This window comes from Coniosporium apollinis (genome assembly GCF_000281105.1).
Source record: "Coniosporium apollinis CBS 100218 chromosome Unknown supercont1.23, whole genome shotgun sequence".
Classification (NCBI taxonomy): Eukaryota; Fungi; Ascomycota; class Dothideomycetes; genus Coniosporium; species Coniosporium apollinis.
Window position 1 is genome coordinate 50,057 of NW_006913285.1, and position 17,861 is coordinate 67,917.

Here is a 17,861-nt window from a genome sequence, read left to right on the forward strand (position 1 = left end):
ATCTCACCCCTCTCGCCAATTTCCCCAATTCCACCTCCTTCCGCGTTCCGGGACTACACTCTCTGCCTGGCGAGCAGCGACAACCGCAAACCTCCGCCTCGCACCTTCCATCCCCGCAATGCCGGCCAAGCCGGAGAAAAGCAGCCTGAAGCGCGCGCCGGTATGCCAAGCTTCGTCGTTTCTGCCTCAGATCTGACACAACCGCTAACCCGGCGCTCAATGGCAGCCTACGGCAGACGAGGAGACGGAGCTGAAGAAGCCGCGTCGCTCGCAGCGCCTCTCAGACGCGAACGGACCCAAGACCACCACCAACAACCAGCAGCAGCTGCCCTCACCCGTCACACACAAGGACTCGACGGCGACTGAAGACATCAAAGAAGGCACCGTCAGCCCCTCTCTCGAACGACCGAGCCAGCGGAACGGTCTCCCTCCACACTTCCCGAGTTCTCCGAATGCCGCGGGACTTTCGTCACCACCCTCCGACACGCAGCCCTATTCCCAATTCGTCTACCCACCCCAAGCCCAGATCTACGGCGTCGAGGATGAGGAGGCCGAGGGCGTGTGGGGGTATCTTGTGCCTATCGACAGCAAGTCCGGGGACGCCATGGTGCTGAAGCGGCGGAGCGCGTGTCCGGTGCCGACGACCATGCTCGGTGCCAAGAGCGGGAAGCAGCGGGTGGGAAAGAAGACGTACCAGGAGCAGGAGTGGGAGTACGAGAAGCAGAAGCAGCTGAACGGCATCTCGGCTGGGGGCTATCTCATAGGGCGGCATCCCGAGTGTGGTGTGTATTTTCAAGCTCCGTCACGCACTTATCCTTGCACCGAACGCTAAGGTGCCCGAAACTCTGAGAGATCATTGGGTCTAAAGGGACCGAGTTTCATGAGTGACAGCTTGTCGTGGACACAACGCTGACACCCACAGACCGCATCATCAACAGCCCCGTCGTCTCGAACCGGCACTGCCTCATCTTCAACGAGAACAAGTTCGGCGACACCATCGCCGTCCTCGAGGACCTCTCCGGCAACGGCACCTTCGTCAACGACTCGCTCGTCGGGCGGAACAAGCGCCGCGAGCTGTGCGACGGCGACGCCATCTCCATCCTCGACGAGGCCCGCTTCGTCTTCCACTACCCGCACTCCCGCAACTCCAACGGCTTCCGCCAGCAGTACAGCATCCAGGAGCAGCTGGGCAAGGGCCACTTCGCGAGCGTGTACCTGTGCGTCGAGCGGAGCACGGGGCTGCGGTATGCGGTCAAGAAGTTTGAGAAGCGCGCGGGGCCGGGCGAGCGGAGCAAGGTGGACGGGCTGCAGCAGGAGATTGCGGTGCTGATGGGCGTGAGCCATCCAGGCCTGCTGTGTCTGAAGGACACGTTCGACGAGGACGACGGGGTGTATCTGGTGCTGGAGCTGGCGCCCGAGGGCGAGCTGTTCAACTGGATCGTCACGAAGCAGAAGCTGAGCGAGTGCGAGACGCGGAAGGTGTTCGTGCAGCTGTTCCAGGCGGTCAAGTATCTGGTGGGTTTGTCTTCGCGGGCGCTGTTTTGTCACGTGCTGACGGGTGCTGCGCAGCACGAGCGGAACATTGTCCATCGCGACATCAAGCCCGAGAACATCTTGCTCATCGACAAGGAGCTGACGATCAAGGTCGCGGACTTTGGCCTTGCGAAGATTATTGGCGAGGAGTCCTTCACCACCACACTGTAAGCATCGTGTTGTCTCACGCCTGTCGATACTTCTGCTGACACGTTTGTCCTGCAGATGCGGCACACCAAGCTGTAAGTAACCTAGCGAATCCACTACATGAACCTTGGGTTTCTTCAACAGACCCCCGCTTGTACACAACTACATCACATACAGCTCGCTAACAATTCCAGACGTCGCCCCCGAGATCCTCGAACCCACCAACCACCGCCGCTACACCCGCGCCGTCGACGTCTGGTCCCTAGGCGTCGTCCTCTACATCTGCCTGTGCGGCTTCCCGCCCTTCAGCGACGAGCTCTACACGCCCTCGAACCCGTACACCCTGTCCCAGCAGATAAAGATGGGCCGCTTCGACTACCCGTCACCCTACTGGGACCCCATCGGCGACGCCGCGCTCGACCTCATCGACCGCATGTTGACGGTGGACGTGGAGCGGCGGATCAGCATCGAGGAGTGTCTCGAGCACCCCTGGATCACGAACCGGGCGGAGGAGCTGCCGGCCTACGCCGCCAAGATGGGCGGGTACGGCGGCGCGGCCGCCGCGACGGACAGCACCGACGGCCTCGTCGGCCGGCTCGGCGAGCTGGACTTCGAGAAGCGCAAGGTGCGCCGCGAACGCACGCTGCTGAGCCAGCTGAACGAGGTGCGCGTCGCGCGCGTCGTCGACGTCGACGGCGCGGGCGACGGGCGAGTCGGAGATCGCGGCGGCGGACCGGGCGGACCAGGCGCACGAGGCGGGCAGGGCGAAGACGGCACCCATCTCGCCGTCAACGGGAACCAGATGAGGACGGCGACCGCGCCGGTGAAGGTGTGGGAGAAGAATCCCAAGCTGCCCACGAAGGCGCAGAACGGCGAGACGGAGGCGAAGAAGCAGATGCTGAAGGAGGCGGAGGCAGAAGCGGATCCGGCGGCCGCGAGGAACCCGACCGAGTTCATGGGCATGGGCGGGAAGGGGGACGTGCTGCTTTTCGGGGACGAGGGGAGCGTGTACTCTGCGAAGACGGTTAGGGCGAAGCCGGTTGAGGATGGGGTCGGGGATGGGGAGAAGAGCTGAGGGTGGTGGCTGAGGGTAGCGGGTGAGGGCAAGGGCCGGGCCTTCTGGAAGAGTGAAATGGGACGGCTGTGTGGGAGGCTACATGGTTCGGGTCGTTGGCTATGTCGCTTGCACGCCTTGATCGCATCGGTGCTCACGCACTGTGCTTCCTGTGCTCTCTGCCAGGCAGGCAAGGACGGCGCTTGGCTTGGCTTGAGTCGTGGGCTCGTCTTCTTGCTCTCCCGCTCTCATGCGCGCTGTTCAGGACCATGGGCGCATCAAGGGCGTCGAGGCGCAGCATGGGGCACCCAGCGCGCGCGGGGTTTCCTTTCACGGTTAACTTACTTGTTGCTACTTTAGACGGGCAGCGTCGTCTACGCGATGCCGCGGCGGGATTCTGTCGGGCTCTACGGAAAAGCGGGATTGGCTCTTCCTTGGCTCGGTACGTGGATTAGGTATGGAAGAACAAATTCAGCAGTTCAATCTGGCCTCAATGGACGTGATGGTTTTGTCTGCTCGGTTGATAGAGATGCTAAGGAATGTGAGCCTCTCCTTGACATCTTCGAGAGAGTTCATCGTGGCATATGATTGGCCGCTCGAGCCTCTGTTTCTGCCGCTTGAACTAAATAAGAGGATTTTGCAGATGCGACCGCATGTACAAATCCAAGCCGAGAACAGCAAACCTCAAGACTGAGACTGACCTCCAAAGAGCGCCCGGAAGGTGACGCTCCTTGACTTGAAGCCACAATAGAGACAGCTGCCAATGGCATCCGCTGAGAGCTGCAAGCCCCCAGCGCGCGAGTAGTTCTCGGTGCGGGTGGCGTTGGTGTTTCGCAGTAGCAAATAGCAACCTAGAAGTATATCAGAATATGCAATCAGATCAAAGCCGATGTGGCATTTTCTACCTTTGTGGCGCAGCGAAGCGCAACTAGCCGCGCAGCCTCCTGCAGATTGTCAGAAGGCTGCTGTGCGGTGCGTTTCAGCTCGGTGCGTGTTTTGCCCTTTCCGCTTGCCTCCCCTTTTCTCGTGGGAGATACCGCACGGGGAAGTCTTTAGCGCGGTTCCAAGACGAGGGCTCCTCTTCAATGCCCGCCTCACTCCGAATCCGACTCCTCCATCATAGCCTCGTCCTCGTCCTCCTCTTCCATCGGCGCGCCCTCTTCGTCGCTCTCGTCTTCCCGCCCTCGCTTCACGCCGTGCGGAGCCGCTGAATCCGCCGCTGCAGCTGCAGGCGCCGCAGACGCAGCTGGCGGTGCAGCCGTCCCCGCCTTCGCTTGCCCGTTCGCCTGCGCGGGTTTCGCCGCCTCAGCCGACCGCGCCTGAGCCGGTGCGGTTGCCGGTGCCGTAGTGGTTGATGCGGCAGCAGCAGAGGGCGGCGCGTTGAAGATGGATTGCTGGACTTCGGAGGACGTGGCCGTGGTTTTCACGTCGGGGATCTTGAAGGTGCCGTCGAGCTTAGCGATGGTGTCGGATTTGCCTTTTGCGTAGGCGATTTTCTGGCGAGGCGGGGCGTTAGCGGGCGTGTTGGCGGGGTGGTGGGAATGGTTCCTCGTGCTGTGGGGGAGCTGGGGGACGAGAGGGGACGAGAGGGGATTGTGGAAAGAAGCGGACGAGGAGGAGCGGAATCCCAACCCACCATCTCCTTTCCGAAGAACTCCCACCCCTGCAGCTGCCTCATCGCCTGGCTCGCCGCCTGTACATCCCGAAACACGACGTGCGCCTGTCCGCGCATCTTGCTCGTCTTCAGCGCTACGACGTCGAGCACAGGCCCGTAGGTGCTGAACAGCATGTAGAGCGCGCGGCGGAGGTCGGGCTTCTGCAGCTTGTCGGGGAGGTTTGAGAGATAGAGGCTGCGCAGAAAGCAAGCTTAGTGCCATGGAGAGAGAGGAGGGACGTGAAGGGGAGACGTACGTTTGGTTCGGGGGGTTGCCTGGGGGAGCTTTTGCGGGTGGTGCGGAGCGCGCTGGCATTACTCTGGTCGCCATTGAAGGAGCAGTCACAAAAGCGACCGAGTGAGCGTCTGGTAGATGGTGTGGAAGGTGTTCTAGGCCGTGATTGTTGTCTTGAGATGTTAGAGTTGTTCCTATCTCATTTGAAGCTTCTGCCGTGTTTCGATCTCGAGCTTCATCATCGCCGAAATCTTGGCTCGCCGGAGTTTGCCCGTCACATCCCCCACTTCAAGCTGCTCCACCATCCACGTCTCCTTTCTCCACAGCATCACGAAGCAACAGTAGAGATCCCTCCCCTCCTGTTGCCCACCATGGCCCCTCCTGAAGTCCACCACCTCTTCCACGCCCCCATCGCCGACCACTCCTTCTCCGCCGACCGTCAAACCCTCGCCGTTGCCCGCGACAGCAACGTCGAGCTGTACGCGAAATCAGGCAACAAGCTCGTGCTGCAGGATGAGCTGAAGGGGCACGACAAGACCGTCACGGGCGTGGATATCGCGCCGGGGAGTGGGAGGATTGTCACGTGTTCGCAGGGTATGCCAGCAGCTTCAGGGTGCCTGGCATCTCTCGATCCCCCATCTACTTGACGGAGCGCTTCGAAGAGCATGCTAAAAGCATAACGAACGGACGCTGACCACCAACCACAGACCGCAACGCCTACGTCTGGGAGCCCACGGGCCCCTCCAACGCCTGGAAGCCGACCCTCGTGCTCCTCCGCATCAACCGCGCCGCGACCTCCGTGCGCTGGTCGCCCTCGGAAACGAAATTCGCCGTCGGCTCCGGCGCCCGCACCATCGCCGTCTGCTACTTCGAGTCCGAGAACGACTGGTGGGTCTCCAAGCACCTGAAGAAGCCGATTCGGTCCACGGTCACGAGTGTGGCCTGGCATCCGAACTCCGTGCTGCTGGGCGCGGGGAGCACGGACGGGCATGCGCGCGTGTTTTCGGGGTTCGTCAAGGGGGTCGATGAGAGGCCTGGGCCGAGCGTTTGGGGGGAGAAGCTGCCGTTCAATACGGTGTGTGGGGAGTATCTGAACAACACGGCGGGATGGGTTCATGACGTCGCGTTTTCGCCGTCGGGCGATGCGCTGGCGTTCGCGAGCCATGACAGCAGCGTCACGGTCGTGTATCCGGCCGGTCCCGATCAGGCGCCCAGGGCTGTGGTCAGCGTGAGCACGCAGCTGCTGCCGTTTGTGAGTCTGATCTGGAGCAGCGAGAGCGAGATCATTGCCGCAGGATACGTGAGTCACCCCATCAGTCAATCCGAGATGTAGCGAGCGGTCTAGCTGACATCGCCAGGACTGCGAGGCGTACCGCCTCCAGGGCAGCGAGCAGGGATGGGCAATCGCGGGCTCGATCGAGTCGGCCGGCCGGCCTGGGCTGAAGGATCAGAGGGAGGAGAGCGCGCTCAACATGTTCAGGCAGATGGACCTGAAGGGCAAGTCCAGGGATGACACGCAGCTCAAGACCGTGCATCAGAACACCATCAGCACTGTGCGGAGCTATGCGGAGGGCGGGGACGGGGTGAGGCAGTTCAGCAGTAAGTCAGCGTCTTTGAGAGGTGTGGTTGCAGTGACATGGAAGCTGACTCTGTTGCAGCGAGCGGTGTTGATGGGAGAGTCGTCGTCTGGACGCTGTGAGAAATGCCCGGGAAGCGGGGAGTAGTGCGCAGCAGCTTTGGAATCGAGAAAGCGAATTGTCCCAACACCTTTAGACATGCTCTAGATTGCATGCAGCGCTGACGTTGATTTCATGTCTCATGTGTGGTATTGATGAGGCCGCTTCTGTGCAGTGATTGTCGGAATCGACCCTTCACCACAGTGCCTGCGGGCTTCTTCCCGCACCAACCCTACGAAGCCTGCCGCCATCGCGTACAAACTTAAAGATCTATCAAAAGCCCTGCTGCACTCTACAGTATCTTGACGTCACCCTCCAGCTACAACCGCGGAACCGCGGCAGAGGTACCGGTGATGTATGAGGGGAGAGGTTCTCCCGGAGCTAGCAAGGCGTCACGGTTCAGCAATCGTCGTTGCCGCTCAAAATCCTTTCTTGGAGCCGAGGGTTCTTCGAAGGCTCCAACCACGGTGAGGTATGAGAGTATGGAAGACTCTCTGATAGCAGGAGTAGCTGATTCCTGGAGGACGGCGGATTGCGTGGATCCTGCCCTACGGCCTGGACAGGAGCTTGGGGGTGCTGGCGTAGCTGGAATGGTCGGGGTCGAGGCAACCGGAGTGTTGACTCGTCCACGTGATTCTGATCCTTCCGGGGATCCTCTGGGAGTCGGTTCGGTGCCTCGCTCCCAAGTCAGGTAGGATTGGAAGTCTTCGATGAACTAGGCGGCGTTCCGAAACTGGCGCAGGGCAAGGATGGTGAAGTGCTTGGTGTTGATGGAAGTACTTATACGCAGGCAGCATCCAAGTCGGCGTTCCGCTACAGCGTGGATGCAATCGCTACGATTCAGATCAACCACCCAGATCCACGCATAGAAAAAGTTACCTGAACGACAGAGGTTGCCAGACTCCTGAACTACGACACCGCGTCCGCCATTGACATACAGCTCCATTATGTGCATAAAAGTTGTCCGTTATGGAATTTGTTTTCCAGAGAGACGCGAGGATATCGCGAACCGCAAACACACGCTTTTAGTAGACGCCTCGACATGATGTTGACCTGTGTGCAACTATACAGAGACCATCCGAATCGACGATTCCCCAGAGTATCCGTTATACAAAACACCAAACCCCTCAAAACACGATCACATGCGAGTAACCACCAACGTTCGCATCAGCACAGCCACCCTCGGAAAAAATACTTGACATTGACGACCAAGGCCACCTTTGCCCGTTGCAAAAGCGGCGGGCGGAGCTCCCCAGCCCTGCGCCACGCATCCCTCCCGAGATCGGAAACCCCCCGCCCATACACCGACAGCTCGTGGCCGTGCGGCCCAGCCAGCTGACCAAAGCACCTCGCACCTAGGACGTCGTTCCGAAACATCAAGTCGTCCCGCCGCCGCGAGCGCTGCGCCACGGCATCGATGACGAGGTCGCGCTCGAGGACGAGCCGGTTCGCGAGGGTGTCGAGGTCGCGGAGGGTGAAGCGGTCGAGCGGTGGAGCATGGATATGCCGCGTCCGGTCATTGCAGCTGTCAGACGAAACAAGCGGAGCAGAGTCATGTGTGTAGATCAGTGGGATCGCAAGGGCGAGAGTCGGCTGGACGACATAGTGGTGGAAGTGCTCGACGTGTACGACATCTCCCCTGGACGCAGTGTCCCAGTTGTTTTCAACGCGCGCACGAAGCTGCTTCTCGATGCGTGCGAGCCGGATCCAGTGGCGCCGTTCGTGACTGGGCAGTGTGTTGGGCGTTCCGAGACGGTGGTCGGGGGAGAGGACGCGGGTGAGAAAGTCGCGCAGACGCGCTTTGGCATTGGCGTTGGCGCCGAAGGCAGAAGTCTCCGAGTCCAGCAAGCTCCGTCTCCTGGTACGGTGGCGGGGCGGCTTCGTCGTCCGTTGGTTGTTGCGTCGGAGTGTAGACGGCTGATGGCCCGGGTGGGTCAAGACGCCGATGATATAACGTGGCGTTAGGATGAAATTCCAAAAAAGTGGGTTCTCGCAAGGTGTGATGTTTTCCCGCCATGGACTGCTCAGACACTTTTCGCGTTCTTCATCGCCCCTCTCTCCTCCACTAATCTTGCCATCTTCAGCCCATCCTCAGTCTCGAGCGATTCAAACCCTTTCACAACTCCTTCGCGATCTTCCTCGCCCATCTCCTGACTCATTTTGAACTTCCCCTCCAGTCGGTGAATGTCGATCTCGATTCCGATGATGGCCTTTTTGAGCAGGTCGATGTACGTTGCCGGTGCATCGCTGACTTGCCAGGCCGACGGATTCTCCCCGCCCGTGTGATGCATGATACGCTCCTCGGATTGTCCGGTGAGGTCGCTTATCTGCTTCTGGAGGAACGAGGTTGTATCCGGATCACGGGAATCGAAGAAGATCTTCGCGCGGCCATATGCTTGTACTGCGGAGTAGTTCCACGTGGGCACCACCTTCCCAGTGGCTGGCTTCGTCTTGACGTAGAATTTCGGCGTGACGTAGGAGTGGGCTGGGCCGGTGAAGAGCACGGAGACCTCTTGCTCGAGAGTGCCGTTCGAGTGCGTCGAGCTTTTGACCGCCTCAACAAGGGCTTTGGAATGAGGATTTGCCCTCGCCAAGTGTCCGCGCAGTTTTCCAACCTCTGTGTCTTTGTCCTCGTTGATTGCGTCCAGTACCCAGGGAATGTGACTGCATTGTATAGTGGGGAAGTTCGGAGACTGCAGAGCCGTAACGAGAATGCCAAGTGGGTTTTCTCTGATGAAGTCGCGAAGCACATTGATGTTCAGTTCAGCGTGAACAGCGCGTAGATACATGATGGAAATTCTAGAGCAGTTAACAAGCGTAGGATGTGAAAATGAAGATAGACACGGGTGTTCCAATGTTCAACGGTCTTGCCTTGCGAAGACAATCGAATCTCTCGTATATATATGAATTTTCTCGATCGGGGAGCCCCGCGGACGGCAAACGGCCGGCTGTACTTGCTTCATTTGGCAAGAGGGGCATGTGGGGTCTTAAAATTACATAGGGCGTAATGCAACAACTCGCGCTTTGACCAATCATATCCACAGTTTAGTCTGGCTTCTGACGTCGTAATTGACTCCCCTTGTCCGCAATAAACACACGAGGCATCGACTTCTTCCATGGGAAAATGTCCTCATAGTTCTACTGTTCGACAACCCGAATTCCTTGCTGGGATTTGACGCTGCACACCTCAAAAGCTCTGGGGAAATGGATTCTGTAGAGGAAATGCAGAGCAAGATCAATGGGGAGATGCCAACGGTACAAGGAGCGAAGATGAGTGAGGAATATGCGCTTGCGACGCTGGCGATCCACGCAGACGATGCTGTCAACGTCCTCACAGATGTTGCGCCGCCCATGCATGTTAGCACGACGTTCAGGTACAACAACTCGGCTCTGAATCCGGTGGGGGATGACGAGGTCGGTTTTCACATCTCCCAAAGCATTGATCTATACTGATTAAAATCCAGCTCGACCCGATCGGAAACGTCCACGTCTACTCTCGCCTCGCTGGGCCGAACACAACACGCTTCGAAGCTATACTATCCGCTCTCCTTGGTGGCTACGCCATCACCTACTCCAGCGGCCTGGGTGCCTTCCACGCCATGCTCGTTTTTCTGAGGCCGAAGGTCATAGCCATCTCAGATGGATACCATGGGTGTCACGGTGTGGTTGCGATACTGCAGAAGCTGTACGGGTTGAAGAAGGTCAGTCTGTGGGACGAGAAGGAGTGGGACGAGGCAGGCCTTGGACCAGGAGATGTTGTACACGTGGAGACGCCGCTGAATCCGACCGGGGAGGCCATCAATCTGGAATACTTCAGAGAGAAGGCGAGACGGAGGGGCGCATATTTGACGGTGGATTCGACGTTTGCCCCGCCGCCTTTGCAGAATCCGTTCGTGCAGGGCGTGGATATCATCATGCATTCAGGGACGAAATACTTTGGCGGGCATAGCGATATGCTGTGCGGAGTTTTGGTGGTGCGGAAAGAGAAGAAGGACTGGCTGAGCGGGCTTTGGAATGAGAGGATGTATATTGGCGGCGTGACTGGAAGCCTGGAAAGCTGGCTGGGCGTTCGGAGTCTCAGGACCTTCGACCTTCGGCTAGGCCGGCAAAGCAAGAATTGCGAGCTCATAGTCCGGTGGCTAGATTCCTGCCTCAAGGGCACGGGAGGAGACGCGGAGGCTGTCCAAAAGACAGTGGACCGGATACAGCACGCCTCTCTGCAGACAAAGGACATGGAATGGATCAAGAGACAGATGCCGGGAGGCTTTGGTCCTGTCTTTACAATCTGGATGAAGAACAAGAATTTGGCAAAGGCATTACCCGGGAAGTTGAAGCTGTTCCATCATGCGACTAGCCTGGGAGGAGTAGAGAGCCTGATTGAGTGGAGGAGAATGAGCGATGACACTGTTGATGAGAGGGTAGAGAGGGTTAGCGTCGGGGTGGAGAATTGGGAGGATTTAAGGGATGATCTGTTAAATGCATTTAAGGAGCTCGCGAGAACTGTGTAATAGGAATAAACCCTGTCCAGGACTAAGTCGACTGGACGGCTGAACATTCGCTACCTAAAGCTTTTTTCTTTCGGATTCGGAGTACCGGTTTATATAATCAGTATCTTCTAACCACTTCTGCCGCTGAAGTCTGCCCACCAGGCTCTCCACTGGGGATTGATGCCATCGCCCACACAATATGCCGCCAACCACTCGAGCACCGTCTGCTGAGCAAAACAGCCACATCGTCAAGCTGGACGACCGTGGCACGGTTAGACGACGAGCGGCCTTCTATCTGGAAAGCGCTGCAATGCCGAGAAGACGATGCGCACGTCTTGACCTCGCCCAGTAAGTCCTGGGTCGTCTGTGGTGCGTCGCGCACTTGGCCAAGCACGCCGGTCACTGTGTATGCTTAGAGGGTCCATGCGAACTTAAATAGAAGATTTTCTTAACGAAGGCGGGGAATATCAACGGAATAATTGTGACTGGGGACTGGGAGAACGCTGCATGCGTTCAGCTCCCATTGCATCATCCAGCTGGAGTACAGAGACTCAGAGTTCGCCAAAAAAGATATTCTGCATGTGCACTTGATTCCGTAGCCCAGCTTTCGGGCCACTCAGGCATCATCGCGGCTATAGTAGGGCATTACTGTCGGTTTCAAAATGTGCGGCCGTTTGGATGGACTTCATCCCACACCCCCCCCCCCCCCTCCTCGATTGTCAAAGACCAAAACCACCTTTGCACAACATTTACACAACGATTCAACGCTTAGGATATAACTTTATACTCTTAAAAGATGTAGCACAGCTACAGCTATCTAATAGTTAACAGATTATTAGCTATATGGTGTTGCTACTCTTCTTAGTCTCTAAAGTATGCGATTTTGTGGTACACTTAATTTCCTTTGAAAGTCCGCACGCCGCTACTCACGCATGTAGGTAGCAGCGTGTAAGAAGCTTATTCAACCACGTATCCCTTAAGATATATCTAGATAAAGACTAATATAGATAGGTATAGCCATAAGGAAGATACTTAAATGTGTTTAACTAAGGTAGAAGCATTGCGTATGCTCTATGGAGTGATAAGCCTTAGAGGGGGGGGGGTTGGATGAAGTTCGTTTCCAAACGGCCGCACATTTTGAAACCGACAGTATCGCAGCGCGGCTTGGGGGGTTAAGACAGGCCACCGGCCAAGGTGGCCTTGAGGTCAGAATCCGGCTGATGGCTGCACACGGTTTCAACGCCAACATGCTTGTCGCCGCCAACATGCGCCGTCGCGTCCTGAATGGAAGTGAACAGTTTGCGACGTTCTACGGAAGAGCGTTTGATATTGCCTCTTTGGGAAGTGTACCTGAGAATTGGCGTCATCCCGGGCGGTGAGTGAGTTCTGCCTTGTGACTCAGGCGAGCTTCACTTTTTTGCTTCAGACTTCGATCACGTACTCAACAACCAATCGGCACCCAATTGCTGTAGAGATTGGATCGTTCAGTTACTATTATCGGCCCAAGTGTTTGATCTCGCGTCACTGCAAAAAGAACGCCCGACTTTGCACATCCTGCAAGCTCTCTCTCACAATGGCGCCGAAAACAGTGCTCCACCTCCGCGCAGAAACCAAACCCCTCGAACACCGCAGCGCCCTCACTCCCACCACCGCCAAAGCCCTCCTCGACACCGGCGACTACGCCATCAACGTCGAGCGCACCCCCGACAAGCCCGCCCGCATCTTCGCCGACTCCGAGTTTGCCGACGTCGGCTGCGAACTCGTTCCCACCGGCTCCTGGGTAGACGCCCCTCACGACCACATCATCGTCGGCCTGAAGGAGCTCCCCGAAGACAGCTTCCCGCTCTCCCACACCTTCGTCCAGTTCGCGCATGTTTTTAAGCGGCAGACCGGGTGGGCGGACTGGCTGCGGCGATGGCGACGCGGGGGTGGGACGCTGCTCGATCTAGAGTTCTTGACCGATGAGCAGGGGAGGCGGGTCGCGGCGTTCGGATACCACGCTGGCTTCGCGGGCGCGGCGTTGGCGCTGAAGAACTGGAGCTGGCAGCTGCTGCATCCTGGTGATGAGATGCCGGGCGTGGAGACTTTTACGGAGGGGAGGGGTTACTACACCAACGAGGACGAGTTGGTGAGCCAGGTGCGCGAGGATGTGGAAAAGGCGGTGCAAGCAGGCCACACGCCACCACAGACCATTGTGATCGGCGCGCTGGGACGGTGTGGGCGGGGTGCAGTGGACATGCTCAAGAAGGCCGGGCTGGAGGACAGCCAGATCCTGAAATGGGACATCCAAGAAACGAGCGCGAAGTCCGGACCCTACGCCGAGATCATAGGGAGCGACATCTTCATCAACACAATCTACCTGATGAGCAAGATCCCGCCGTTCGTGAGCATGGAGAGCCTGCGCGAGGCCGGCGAGAAGAGGCGGCTGAGCGTCGTGTGTGATGTCAGCTGTGATCCGAATAGTGAGAACAACCCGGTGCCGATCTACAGCGAGTGGACGACGTTTGAGAAGCCGACGGTGGCGGTGCCGGTGGAGCAGGGACCGCCATTGAGCGTTATCAGCATAGATCATTTGCCCAGTGAGTATCCCTTTTTCCTGCGTCCGTCTTGAGCGGTCAGGCGTGCCAGCGCCAAGCCGCTCAAGTATGCCAGCGTCAAGCGTCTCAGGGCTATCTAAAGTCGCCTATGATTAGACAGACGAGACTGACATTTTCGTCCCAGGTCTTCTTCCCCGCGAAGCAAGCGAAGCATTCTCATCCGCGCTGCTACCGAGCTTGATGCAGCTCAGGAACAGGAAGGAAGCCAGGGTGTGGCAGGAGGCGGAGAAGCTGTTCCACGACAAGGTCGCCGAGATACCAGAAGAGGGCGCGGACGGCTCTTGAAGTGGTAAAAGCAGTGAATGGATCTGGCCGGGGTGGCTCCATCCGTTCCACCAGGGCACCGCTCGAGCGCTTCAGCTTAGCGGGCTTCGTGGCATGACTTAGATGATGGGATGAACGGTGTGGAAGGCTTGCGCGGCTGGTAATTTCACGAAGGCTTTGTCCGAAATTTGGGATAGACTGCATAGTCGTATAGATTACGCTTGGAATGTTGAAGAATCTTTTAATGCCTCTGCACCTTCCATATGGCTCCCGAGTATCTTCAGAAGGTACGAACGACACAACTGGGCACGATCCTGCTGTTTCTACTGCGACGCGACTCGTCCCCCGTTGCTCTTGCTCACCACCAAGTCTCAGCTCAGCAAAGGGTGTGGTAGCTCACGTGATTTGCGGCATCGAGTGCTGCCAATCGGAGATTTCTGTGTCTTTACCAACACCCGAAACTTCAATCAGAATAGTACCTAGGTTCATTGTCTTTTCTGGTCCCGGGATGCTTTGAGCTGGGGAGAAATGACTCGTCACATCCCCAGGCCCACGCCAGAAGCCTCGCACACCGCTTGATCCAGCCACTGAAACTGAGATGATACGCATCATTCAGGAGATGCAACATTGTGGGCTTGATGTTCTGGAACTTTATGGCTACAGTACAGCCGCGTGGGCGACCTTTTGCAACCTCAAGCGTTGGCTGATACGGGTCCCAGCAAGCTGTTGGCAGAACTCTGAACCTTACGTCGAGAGATGCAGTAGCACGATTCTGAGCGCCAGTGTCAACGGAGCCTGGCAGTCTAGACATCCTTGTTCTGCTCAGCTCGGGCGCCTCCAGTGGCGCAAACTGCGTCCATCATGAAGGTCAGCCGGTATCCCATGCTCCTTGCGGGCTTTACGCGTTGTGTTGGGTATAGGGAAACACCTGGAAGTATGTTGCATCCGCTACGCGTATACCACGTCTTCTGCTTCCCTCTTCTCTCACTCATGCTCGTCTCGTTTCTGGAGTCGCTAGTGCTCCATGGTCCAGATTCTCTTTACCTAGCTTCGTTGAGTCCACTTGCACTTCGCGTCGTAAAGTGACCGGTGGCTTCTGCTCGCTCGTGACGCATTCCGTGATGGCTCGCCACAAGGACAAATCTCGAAAGAACTGTAGCAGCAAATCCGAACCGCCGAGGCTGCCACCCCGAGTATGGCAGAACAGCGACCGTCAAGCAAGTTTCGAGAATATTAAACTAGAATCAGAGCCCACTAAGGTTTCACTCCATATTGTGAGATTTGTCGAGGAGGATCTAGCCTCTCGCGTCAATGTAAGCTTTTGTTACTTCCGCACTTCTGCGGCGCAGCCGAATGCCTTCTCCAATAGGCTTTGCCTTGCTAAAGTGTATGAATTCAATGGTATAATTACACAGTCTATGGTCGTACAGGTGTGAATAGATACGGAGCTTAGTGCCGCTTATTTTAGGGCCACTGCAGAGTCAAGCCTGCCAAATCGACTCACGGCAGACTGAAGCCCACGTCTTCGAAAGCGACGTTCTATCAAGACCATTGCTGTTCGAGTTACACACACGACTTCTCTTCGGATGCTTGATCGGACGCATCCGTTGATTCCGTTGGTTTTACAACGTCACTTGAAGCAGCGTGGCGTACTTAGCAACTCGGTGCGGAGACAACGGGCTCTGAAAAATCTGCTTTCCATCATCCTACACCTGCTGCCATAGAGGACGGTACCGTCATACCAAGCGACCCGCCAAGAGTTGAAATCTTCCACAGGTGGGAGGCCTTCCTTCGATGCAGGTGGAGACGGCTACACGGCTTAGCTACCCGCGGCTCCACGCGGGGTACATCTCCAGTGTTACGGAGGCACACAGGTCTACTTGGGCCTCCCTGAATATGAGGCCCGAATTCTGGGAAGGCAACTGTGTCCTCCAACGGAAGCGATGATGAGCTAATCATAGTTTCGCGTGAACCGAAAACGTTGGGTCCGAGTTTACTCGACCACGGTACGAAATGTAACGAAGGTCATCCCGCTTCACACTTCCACTTCATGATGAGATTGCAGAACGGAAAGGGAGAAGTATAAGAGGCCCCACGTACGCTGCGGGTAAGCCGTGTGCTACAGTATCAATTTGGCGAAGAGAACAAGAGATACAGACATTCTCTAGATTAATCTCAAAAGATGGTTCAAGCCACGAGCATTACCGTCTTCTGTGACGAACCTGACCGAGTGTATACAGTTGGCAACGCCGTAGAAGGGCATGTCATTCTCAACTTGGAGAAAGAAGAGCTGGTCAGCGTTACCGTCACACTCTGTGGGTGGACTAAAACCAAGGCAAACAGGGGCAATGACACATACCACAACAACGTCTTACTCTTCACACAATCACAGACTCTCCGTTCGACTGGTTACACACTCCAACCCGGCCGGCACAACTGGCCGTTCTCGCTGGCATTTCCATGTGAGATGTCTCACCAAAGCTTCTCACCACTTCCGCTTCCTCCAAGCTTGCCGAAGTCGTTCAATCGCAAATACGGCGGCTCTATTGTCTACAAAGTCGAAGCAAAGGTTGAACGGACTGGCGGTTTCCGCCGGGAATGGACCGATCAGCAGATCCTCCAGTTCATGCCTGCGATGCCTGCTGAGCGGGACCCAGATGCACACCCTTGAAGTCAGAAGCCTCCTCCTTTTACCCGAGAATGCAGGCCGTCAACTTACCATCAACGAGAGAATTTATTCCATATTTCATCCATCGTCGTTACCAGTTTCGCGCTTCAGACTCACCATCAGTCAGCCTCGCGTCATTTGTCCAACAGACGAGACCATCTCATTCTCCGTGCGTCTCGAGCGTTCGCATGACACTCCGCCTGTCGTGCTCAAATCCTTCTGTGCGAGGATCTCCGCAGACATAAAGATCCAAATGGGAGGCGCAACAACCTACGATCCCGAGCACTTTCGCTACGTCTACTATTCGTCTTCTGGGCCGCTCGGCCCATTCAACGCAGCGGAAAACTGGACCAAGATGGTTTCATACGACGGCCCGCGAGCCACGGAGATACCCCCGGACTTTACAACATTCAGCATATCCCAGGCATACCACCTTAAAACAAGAGCTGTGGTGCTATGTGCCGGAAAAAAGCTGAAGTTTAAATCGGTCCGTCCGCTGCTTGTCTCATGGAGGCACGAAGCTGGTCCGGTGCCAAGGAGACAGCAGCCTTCTGAGAAAGGCAGCAGCACTCTGGGTGTCGGTACCAGCAACGGCGGGACAGCTGGAGCGTCGACGGCGACAGCGGAGGCGCTGCCCTCGTACGAAGAAGCCACGCACCAGTGAGCGACGACAGGCGCGCCTTATCATGGAGCTGGGACCGATCTACCGTTGCAGCCTCACAGTATTTTCAAGGCCTCATCCTTGGTCGCCTAAAATTCCGTTATTGAAGAATCATTCTCGAACAGCGCCGCTCGGTTTTCGGTGCCACGGCTTCCGTAGTGTTGGTGACGGTATTCTGCAACAACCCGGTTGTAAAGACAGCTTGGTTACAAGACGACGTCGACTATCTTGCAGTACTCTTTGCTGGACCCATTTCAGCGGGCCGATCATTGTGCTGTAGATAGGGGTGCAAGAGCAGCTGCAATTCTGAAGTCACCGCTGTAATCAAATCCTGTGTGCGAGGCGCGTATCGAAGCATTGGAGTAGTTCCACCGGTAACAGTTGTACTCAGTATATATAATTGACTGCAAACGCCTTACTGTTCCTGCATTCGCTTCCGCAACCTTCTGTGCCGTAACCATCCATTCAACCTTTAAAAATGCTACGGCACCACACGGGCTGGCCCAAATCCTCCTCCAGTGATTCACCCCTCCTCCTGTCCACCCCTTTCGATGCTCCACCCCGAATACTTGGCCATCACGCCTACAGTCCCTATGTCTTGTTCCTGCATCCAAAACGGAGGCCCAGCCACGTCGCATGACTCTGGGTAATTAATCCGAAGCTCGCTACTGTGACTGCTGCTCGCCCCGGAGAGATTTGGGAGGGTGTACCGCAGCACCGACTTGCGAGACACTGTGCGCCTTTCGTTAGATTTGAGCTGATGGGTCGACGCTGTTGCTAATCAGTATGTTGTAACACCGCTCCACAAGCTGCGACAGCCGACTACCGTCCTCAGAAACAATCGCGGAGCGAGGCATTTTGGTTTCGGTGTTTTGTGGCGTGGAT

The 17,861-nt window shown here is 56.8% G+C and overlaps 7 protein-coding genes across 7 annotated transcripts; 5 read left to right on the plus strand and 2 right to left on the minus strand.

Moving 5' to 3' along the window:
- Positions 1 to 118: 118 nt before the first annotated feature.
- On the plus strand, positions 119 to 2,755 carry W97_04998 (CAMK protein kinase; the record flags this gene model as incomplete). Its single annotated transcript, XM_007782886.1, has 6 exons — positions 119 to 160; positions 227 to 782; positions 923 to 1,515; positions 1,570 to 1,700; positions 1,759 to 1,775; positions 1,875 to 2,755. 6 exons carry the CDS (start codon positions 119 to 121, stop codon positions 2,753 to 2,755), a joined length of 2,220 nt encoding a protein of 739 aa, XP_007781076.1.
- A 1,073-nt stretch (positions 2,756 to 3,828) lies between these two features.
- Positions 3,829 to 4,704, minus strand: W97_04999 (uncharacterized protein; the record flags this gene model as incomplete). The annotated part of the gene is made up of 3 exons (XM_007782887.1): positions 3,829 to 4,230; positions 4,371 to 4,584; positions 4,646 to 4,704. 3 exons carry the CDS (start codon positions 4,702 to 4,704, stop codon positions 3,829 to 3,831), a joined length of 675 nt encoding a protein of 224 aa, XP_007781077.1.
- Positions 4,705 to 4,994: 290 nt separating this feature from the next.
- W97_05000 (uncharacterized protein) lies at positions 4,995 to 6,322 on the plus strand (the record flags this gene model as incomplete). Its single annotated transcript, XM_007782888.1, has 4 exons — positions 4,995 to 5,217; positions 5,331 to 5,923; positions 5,982 to 6,226; positions 6,286 to 6,322. The coding sequence occupies 4 exons, from the start codon at positions 4,995 to 4,997 to the stop codon at positions 6,320 to 6,322; spliced, it is 1,098 nt and encodes a 365-aa protein (XP_007781078.1).
- A 1,144-nt stretch (positions 6,323 to 7,466) lies between these two features.
- Positions 7,467 to 9,088, minus strand: W97_05001 (uncharacterized protein; the record flags this gene model as incomplete). Its single annotated transcript, XM_007782889.1, has 2 exons — positions 7,467 to 8,369; positions 8,420 to 9,088. 2 exons carry the CDS (start codon positions 9,086 to 9,088, stop codon positions 7,467 to 7,469), a joined length of 1,572 nt encoding a protein of 523 aa, XP_007781079.1.
- A 433-nt stretch (positions 9,089 to 9,521) lies between these two features.
- On the plus strand, positions 9,522 to 10,807 carry W97_05002 (uncharacterized protein; the record flags this gene model as incomplete). Its single annotated transcript, XM_007782890.1, has 2 exons — positions 9,522 to 9,713; positions 9,764 to 10,807. The coding sequence occupies 2 exons, from the start codon at positions 9,522 to 9,524 to the stop codon at positions 10,805 to 10,807; spliced, it is 1,236 nt and encodes a 411-aa protein (XP_007781080.1).
- Positions 10,808 to 12,359: 1,552 nt separating this feature from the next.
- Positions 12,360 to 13,668, plus strand: W97_05003 (uncharacterized protein; the record flags this gene model as incomplete). The annotated part of the gene is made up of 2 exons (XM_007782891.1): positions 12,360 to 13,365; positions 13,508 to 13,668. 2 exons carry the CDS (start codon positions 12,360 to 12,362, stop codon positions 13,666 to 13,668), a joined length of 1,167 nt encoding a protein of 388 aa, XP_007781081.1.
- Positions 13,669 to 16,568: 2,900 nt separating this feature from the next.
- Positions 16,569 to 16,979, plus strand: W97_05004 (uncharacterized protein; the record flags this gene model as incomplete). Its single annotated transcript, XM_007782892.1, has 1 exon — positions 16,569 to 16,979. The coding sequence occupies one exon, from the start codon at positions 16,569 to 16,571 to the stop codon at positions 16,977 to 16,979; it is 411 nt and encodes a 136-aa protein (XP_007781082.1).
- Between the last annotated feature and the right edge of the window lie 882 nt (positions 16,980 to 17,861).